At 34.6% G+C, this 8,543-nt stretch overlaps 1 protein-coding gene across 1 annotated transcript; it reads right to left on the bottom strand.

The window, feature by feature from the left end:
• Window positions 1-2,124: 2,124 nt before the first annotated feature.
• Window positions 2,125-7,189, bottom strand: LOC108471331 (uncharacterized). The gene is made up of 3 exons (XM_017772964.1): window positions 6,979-7,189; window positions 2,701-3,088; window positions 2,125-2,446 (listed from the first exon to the last, which is right to left on the bottom strand). Exons 1-3 carry the CDS (start codon window positions 7,187-7,189, stop codon window positions 2,125-2,127), a joined length of 921 nt encoding a protein of 306 aa, XP_017628453.1.
• Between the last annotated feature and the right edge of the window lie 1,354 nt (window positions 7,190-8,543).

Below are 8,543 nucleotides of genomic sequence, written 5' to 3'. Positions count from 1 at the left end.
GGGTTCAGAAAGAAGATACATTAAACTCAAAATGGGGTAGCAAGGGATATAATTTTCTCCAAGTGACGGGGAGAACAAATGAATGCCATTTATCTTTTCAAAATATGGTTAATCTCATCACAAAGGTCATTCTTGGGAATGCGCCTATCTTTTCAATTTGAATTGTGCATAATCTCATGTTTGTCTCACAATGTTGTAAAATTATAGATCCATACCCAAAACCTCACAAATTGTCCTCCAACGTGGAGGTGATCCTTCGGTAAGTGTCAATTTTGAACAAACAAGATGGCAAAAAGTGGTTAACAGAGGATGAAATTTTCTTCAAGTTTAGGATATTTCAAAAATGCAATCTGTCACTTTGAACATGGCCAACTTATTAAGTAATTAACCTTAAGGAGAATGCAAGACTCTAAGGTAAAACGTAACCTTAAACATGATGGACAAAGAAAAGAAAAATAGAAAAAGCCAATATTACTTAATGTGAATAACTCTTTAAGAACAATCAAGCTTAGTTTTTCAGCAAAGTATTTTTTTCACTGCATTAGAATTTACAGGGTTCGACATCTTGTCTCCATCCATTTCAGCGAGAATCAATACTCCACCAGAGAAAGCTTTTTTCACCATATACGGTCCCTCCCATTTTGGCATCCATTTTCCCTAATGATCATAAACATATGACAGAATCTTCTTCAGTACTGGCCATGATATAAAGCTGCTAATCTCTTTTCCTCAATTAAATTCAACTACTCATATCTCTCTTACACCTATTCAGCCTTCTCTAGTTGCACCTCCCTTAACACTCGTAAAGATGGGATTTGCACCTCAATAGGTAAAACGACCTCCATGCCATACACTAATGAAAATAGAGTAGCTCTAGTCAAAGTTCTCACTGATGTACAGTATGCATAGAGGGCAAAATAGAGTTTCTCATGCCAATCCCTATACGTTTCTGTTGTCTTGGAAATGATCTTTTTAGTATTCTTATTTGTGGCCTCGACTGCCCCATTCATTTTTGGATGATATGGTGTAGAATTGTGATGCTTGATCTTAAATTGTGGGCAACCCTCTTCTATCAGGGCATTGTTCAAGTTCTTGGCATTATCTGAGATGATTCTTTCTGGTAAACTGTACTGACAGATGACCTATTTTTTTAGAAATTTACATATCACTGATCGAGTTACGTTGACATATGAAGCGACTTCGACCTACTTGGTGAAATAATTAATCACTATAAAGATAAAGTGATACATGTTTGATGCTTTCAGTGTGATAGAACCAATGACATCCATGCCCCACATTGAGAACGGCCAAGGAAGTGCCAAGATATGAAGATTGGTAGGAGAAGCATTAATACTGTCTGCATAAATCTGGCATTTATGACATTTTTAGCATAATTTAAACAATATCATTCCAAATTCAACCAGAAATATCCAGCCCTTATGATTTGCCTTGACATCATATGTCCATTACTATGTACTCCACATACTCCATCATGGATTTCCTTCATTATCTGATTCACCTCTTCTATGTCGACACATCTTAACAGAGTTTGGTTCAGCCAGAAATTTCGTGACTATACTTCCTTTTATAGCCTTTTGGGACATGTAGATGATGTCATACCCAGACAATACCACTTGCCAACGAGCAAGTCTTCCTGACAATGATGGCTTCTAGAAAATGTACTCCAAAGGGTCCAACTTTGCAATGAGGAAGGTGGTGTGATACAACATGTATTGCCTTAGTCGATGTGGGGTACATGCTAAAGCGCAACACATCTTTTCCAGATAGGAATACTTGGCTTCATATTCAGTAAACTTCTTGCTAAAATAATAGATTGTGCACTCTTTCTTGTTTGAACCATCTCATTGCCCTAGAACACAACCTATAGAATTATCAAGCATTACCAAATACAAAAATCAAAGGTCTTCCTAGCACTAGGGGAATCAAAATTGGTGGTTTAACCAAATACTCTTTTACTTTCTCAAACATTTTTTGACAATCTTTAGTCCATTCACCATTATTATCCTTATGTAAGAGCTTGAAGATGGGATCACATTTATCCGTCAACTGTAAGATGAAACGAGACACGTAATTTAACTGTCCCATAAAACTTCTTATCTCCTTTTAGGTTTTAAGAGGTGTCAAATCTTGAATTGCTCGAACTTTATCCGGATCTATTTCAAGTCCCTGTTCACTCACTACGAAACCCAATAACTTCCTCAACTTTACCCCGAAAGTACATTTTGTTGGATTCAATCTTAATTTGTATTTCCTCAATCTTTCAAATAGTGTGCAGAGGTTTTCCACATGACTTTCCTCCCTAGCGGACTTTGCTATCATATCGTCAACATAAACTTCAATCTCTTTATGCATCATGTCATGAAACAATGTCACTATTGCTTGTTGATACGTGGCCCCAGCATTTTTTAGATCAAACGGCATGACCCTGTAACAAAAAGTTCCCTAAGTCGTGATCAACGTGATCTTTTCCATGTCCTCCTTTGCCATTTTAAGTTGATTATACCTCGAGAATCCATCCATGAAAGAGAATACACAATGTTTAGCAGTGTTATCCACCAATGTGTCTATATGAGGCAACAAAAAATTATCCTTAGGGTTGGCTCGGTTCAAATCTCTATAATCAATGCATATTCTGACTTTCCTATCCTTTTTAGGAACTTTACAATATTCGCCACCCACTCTGAGTATTTAGCTACTTCCAAAAATCTTGCATCAAATTGTTTTTTAACCTCTTCTTTAATCTTCAAAAGCATATCAGGTTTCATCCTTCTCAACTTCTGGTATATGGGCTCGCAATCTAATTTCAAAGGTAGCATGTGTTCCACGATATTAGTGTCCAAACCCGGCATATCTTGGTATGACCATGCAAACACATCTGAGAACTCAATGAGTAGATCCTTTGATAATTGACTTTGCTTTGGCATAAGAGTGGTTTCAATCCTAATTTCCTTTCTTACCTTATCATCACCCAGATTGATTAAATATGTTCCCTCCCAGTAGGGTTTTATAAGCTTCTTTTCTTGTTCCATGAGCCTGAAAAACTCATCTGGAACAACTTTCTCCTCTTCTATCCCATGATCATTATAGTGAACATAATTATAAGAATTTGATTCAAAGATGTTATTTGGTTTATTTATCAATTCATGAGGTATATCTTGAAATAATTATGAGTATGTATATTGGTATATGAATGAAAACGATTGAATGAATAAAAGTGAATGGGGACATGATCTAAATCTGATTTCATTAAAGAGAAAACAGTTTTACATGGATTTTTGAAAGAAATTAAATTAACTGAACTATATTAAAATTTGATATAAAAACTCTTAAAAACAATTACATCTCAGAGGACTCAAGGATAGCATGTAACAGTATAAGCTGTCAGTTGTCCAGGGCGGGTGTTATATCGATAAGCTATCTTTGGTCCTTTTTCAAATGTCATTTATTCCCAAAGTTCAAAAATTATTTGGATTTGTCATAAAAAATGTTGTTTTATTTTTTTTTCAAATAATGTTTTTGAATAAAGAAATTAGTGAATGAATGGATGAATGAATGAATGATTGAAATTAGGGCATATTGTCGTAAATATACTTGAATATAAACATTTTCTTTCATGGAATGTTCGAGAATTGTTCGACTTACAAAGTTCCCTTTTTTTTCCATTTTTCAGTAATACTTAAAGTGTAGCACCCCAAACCCGACCCAGAAGTTATGGCCGGATCCGGCATGCCACATCAAAAACGTTAAAAAAAAATTTCCATTCTAAGTCCAGAAAATCGTACTTGATGTTCAAAAGATTAATTCATTAAGGGTTAAAGTGAATGGAAGTCATGCACCGGTAGGAAGCTCGAAAAGAGGTGGTGAGTCCATCGGATCGCTTAAGTACCAAGCTCCTTCGATCCAATCCTAGACATACATATCGCCATTGCCACACCTTAACGTCATGGATATTTCTAGGAAACCGATTTGATTAAGTCATTTTAGGAAAAGTGATTAATTTTGGAAAATACTTTCATTGCGGAAGCTTTGCTTGTTGTCGTGTTATTTTGAAATCAACTGTTGTTTTTAAAACGCGCCTAAAGCTATCCAATTTCAACAGTTAAAATAAGTATTACCTATCTTAGTAATACATATTAAAAACCATCAAAATAAATAAGCGGCCTTATTACATTTAAAAACCCAAAACTTCAAACGTAAATAAAAGGATGTCTAGTTCACCAGAAGAAAATCAAACTTTCAGAACGGGTGGCCACTCCAAATTCCCTCACAGCTCCAAGCCCACTATGGTTGGGGATTACCTGCGTGGATGAAAATAAAAGGGGTGAGTTTGGGGAAACTCAGTGTGTAAAATAACCCAACCATAGCCTATATCAGCTCAAACCATAGAAATAGAATAAGTTGGCCTTAGCCTGCAATGCAATTCGAATAAAGCCTATAGGCCCATAATGTAACGTAGCAGATATTACATGTTTATGCGAAACCCAACCATATCCAACCGTATACACCCCCGTACCAACTTTACACCGTGTGAGGAGACAACTCGACCCACCCAACCGCTACACACCATAGAATTTGCAGCATGGATGCCAGAACAGATAATGTGATAGAGTCACCAGATCTGAGATAATCGTGGCGAGCCACCGAATCAGATATATGTGGCGAGCCACCGATCGATATTTGTGGCGAGCCATCGATCGAGATATTTGTGGCATAGCCACCAGAACGCTTCCTCCATAATATAACCCATGTCTCCATGCAACAGATATATAATCATGGCATACATCATACAGAATCAGATCGTCATGCTTTTCAGTCAAAATTAATCCTAGGGGTATAACGGTAATTTTGCACCTAGGGGTATAACAGTAATTTTCCATACATAGGGGTATTATAGTAATTTAGCTAATTACTATCCAAGAAAAATACCTTCATCACTTTTGACATTAAATTTTCCTAAATTTTCTTTTCCATTATTCAAAAAAAAATTTGCAACTAAAAGGATGAAAGTGGCTTATGTTAGGCTTTCTTCCTTTAAAAAGTTCATAAGGAGTTTTCTTCAGAACAAGCCTAACCATAGCTCTATTTATAATATTGCACAAAGTGTCTATGGCTTCCGCCCAAAAATATTTTGGCAAATTATTTTCACATAACATAGTTCTAGCCATTTCCACTAAAGTCCTATTTTTTCTCTCAACAACTCCATTTTTTTGAGGGGTTCTAGGTGCTGAAGAATTGTGACTAATACCTGTTCATTACAAAAATTATCAAAGCCAAGGTTTTAAAATTCTTTTCCATGTCCACTTCTTAAACTTGAAATTGAATATCACACTTGGTTTTGAATCATTTTACAAAAAGTAATAAATTTTCTAAAGCTTCATCTTTTGAAAACAAGAAGAAAACCCATGTATATCTAGAATAATAATCAATAATAACAAATTCATATTGTTTACCTCCTAAACTCACAGTTCTAGTAGGTCTAAAAAGGTCAATATGAATAAGTGGGACTACTCTAAATGTAGAAACTATATTTTTAGATTTAAAAGATGCTCTTATGTTTACCTTTAGCACATGCATCACATACTTTATCAAAGTTAATAGGAAAGTTAGGCATGCCAACAACAAGTTCATTTTTAATAAGCTTTGAAATAACACCCATGCTTGTATGTCCTAATCTTCTTTTCCATAGCCAACATACATTTTCATTATTAGCCATAAAGTAAATATTAGAGGAATATATGTCATCAAGATGCACCATAAAAATATTACCTACCCTATGTCCTACAAAAATAATCATATCATTTACAATATCTACAACTTTGCACCCATTAGACTCAAATGTTACTTTAAATCCCTTGTCACAAAGTTGACTAATGCTAAGAAGGTTATGTTTAAGACCATTGACATAAAGTACATTTTTAATGAGAGTGGAAGAATTTATACCTATAAAACCTATATCTTCAATAAACCCTTTGGAGTTGTCACCAAATGTAACTTCTCATCCATTCTTTGGTATTAATTCCATGAAATAGCTTTTGTCACCGGTCATGTGTCTAGAACATCCACTATCAAGGTACCATGAGTTCTTCTTAGAGTTGCTTGCCTTGAAGCAATGCTTTTCCTCCTACAAACACAAAGTTAAACTTTGAATTTTAGTACCCAAACTTTCTTGGGTCCATTAGCATTAGTCTTAACATTTTTGTCCCCTTAGGAATCCACTTCTTTAAAGCATCCTCATTTTGAAATGTGTTTAATTCCTTTAGAATCCACACACTTTTAGTGAGTTTACTCCTAGATGTGAGCTTCCTTAAAGACCATACTTGTTTATCATGCCCCTTTTTGTGACAATGTGTGCATAAGAGTGATGCATCATAAATATAGCTTGGTTTCTCAAAGAAATTTTTAAATTTTCTTTTTTTTTTTGTAAATTTACAAAACCTAAGTCACTCTTGGCAAAGAAGGCTCTTTGAGATTCAAGCAGATTATTTAGTTTTTGTTGCCCCATATGAAACATAGAAAGGAATTATGCAAGTTTTCATTCTTTAAAATCAAATCATCAATTTGATCTTGCATATCATTAAATTTCTTTTCTATTTCTTCTTTAGCTATGATTAGAGACTTATTTTCCTCTTTTAATTTTGAAATCATTTTCTTATATTTGGAGTTCATAGTCTCAAAATCTGTAGCTAATTCATTAAAGGAATCTTGTAATTCTTCAAATGTATATTCATTTAATTCACTAGAATTTAGGATTACATTTGGTTCATCAATTGCCATAAGACATAGGTTGGCAACTTCATTGTCCTCATCACTATTGGATGAATCACTATAGCTCCAATTGCAATCATGACTTTCTTATTTTGTTTTAATGCCCCTTTTTCTTCAATTGTGGGCAATCAAATTTAATGTGACTCAGCTTTTTACACTCATAGCAAATGACTGGGTCATTTTCCTTCTTACTTGGTTCACCCTTAATGATGTCTTTTCTTGGGAATCTTTTGGCTTTGTTGAACTTCATGAATTTTTTGAATTTCTTTGCAAACATAACCATCTCCTCATCATCATCATCATTACTAGAGCCTTCATCTTTCTCACAAGTTATTGATTTGAAGGAAAATCCCATTTTCTTTGGAGCTTCTTTGATTTCTTGTGCATTGTAGTTAATCTTCATTTCATAAGTCAACAAGGAACCGATGAGCTCATCAAGTGAGAGTAAGTTGATATCTTGGGAGACTATTCAACATCTTCTTCACCATCTCCTTGTTGGGATAGATCTTCCCAAGGGCTTTGAGACCATTAATGATGTGGCTGAAGCAACCGGACATCTCATTGATTCATTCTTCCAATTTTTCCTTATACAACTCATAATCAAGGGAGAGAAGGCTTATCTTGGACTCCTTAAATCTACTTGTCCCTGCATGGGTGACTTCAATCTTGTCCCATATTTCTTTTGCATTGTCACATAAGGAGACTCTATTGTACTAATTTGGACCAAGAGCACAAAATAGAGTGTGCATAAATTTTGCATTTACTTGTACTTTCTTGATTTCATTATCATCCTATTCGCTCTATTCCTTTGGGATAATAACATCTTCGACCCTGTTTATTAGAAAGGAAGACCCATTTATAATAATCCTTCAAATTTTACAGTCGTTAGCTTGGATGAATAGCTTCATTCTTGTTCTCCAATATAAGAAGTTGGTGTCATTAAATAAAGGAGTCCTCATGGTGGAATTCCCTTCTCCCAATATGGTGGAATTTTGCTCTAATATTTGAAGCAAATTTCTTGACTTGTGGCTTCCATCTTGGATATCTTGAGAATATTTTCTCTTGGTGGTAAAACCTCCTCTAAATTTCTAGCTCTGATACTAATTGTTGAGATCGAAATGCACCAAGAGGGGGTGAATTGGTGTATTAAAATGTTTTAAGGAAATGCCAAAAATAAAACGACTCGAGTATTTATAGTGGTTCAACCTAAATTGCCTATCTCCACTACCTTAGTTTTCCTCAACTAAGGATTTTTGAAATCCACTAGATTTGAACCTTTAAGGACAAGGTTTAACCTTATAAGTTCCTATCTTTTCAAAGATAAGATAAAACCACTTCCCCTTAAGGTTTTCTACCCAAAAAGTTAAGTAACACCTCACAAATGAGAGAAAATAATGATGAATAAAATGAGACCTCTAAAAGGTAGATAATTAACAATTAAGCACTCTCATACAAAGTTACAAGACTTGAAAGAATGATAGAAAACTTAACCCACAAGTGTGTACAAGAAATAATTTGTAAAAGATTGAAAAAGATTGGAAAATTGAGTTTTTAGAATTTAGGCACTTTTTTTTTATGAGGAGCCTTGGCCTTATATTTAAGTCCTCTAATAACCTTGTGGATGTTTGTAGTTGTTAGAAACAAAATAGAGTAATTGCAGCTATAAAAACTAACATTAAATGTAGTTTATAGCTTCATTGTATTGGTAGAAGGGGACTTGTATCGGTAGAAGTACTTTCAAAATTTGAACATTAGGC

Source organism: Gossypium arboreum, chromosome 10, assembly GCF_025698485.1.
Source record: "Gossypium arboreum isolate Shixiya-1 chromosome 10, ASM2569848v2, whole genome shotgun sequence".
Classification (NCBI taxonomy): Eukaryota; Viridiplantae; Streptophyta; class Magnoliopsida; order Malvales; family Malvaceae; genus Gossypium; species Gossypium arboreum.
The sequence above is the reverse complement of the archived record's forward strand: the minus strand, read 5'-3'. Positions and strand labels throughout refer to the sequence as shown.

Excerpts from the sequence above, each read along its gene's own strand:
- LOC108471331 (XM_017772964.1), bottom strand. The coding sequence starts at position 7,189 with ATGAAGATTAACTACAATGCACAAGAAATCAAAGAAGCTCCAAAGAAA. Across the intron at positions 3,089-6,978 it reads CATCATTAAGGGTGAACCAA|AAGAGGAGAAAGTTGTTCCA; the intron begins GTAAGAAGGAAA and ends ATCATGGGATAG. Across the intron at positions 2,447-2,700 it reads GAAGTAGCTAAATACTCAGA|GGTCATGCCGTTTGATCTAA; the intron begins GTGGGTGGCGAA and ends TTTTTGTTACAG.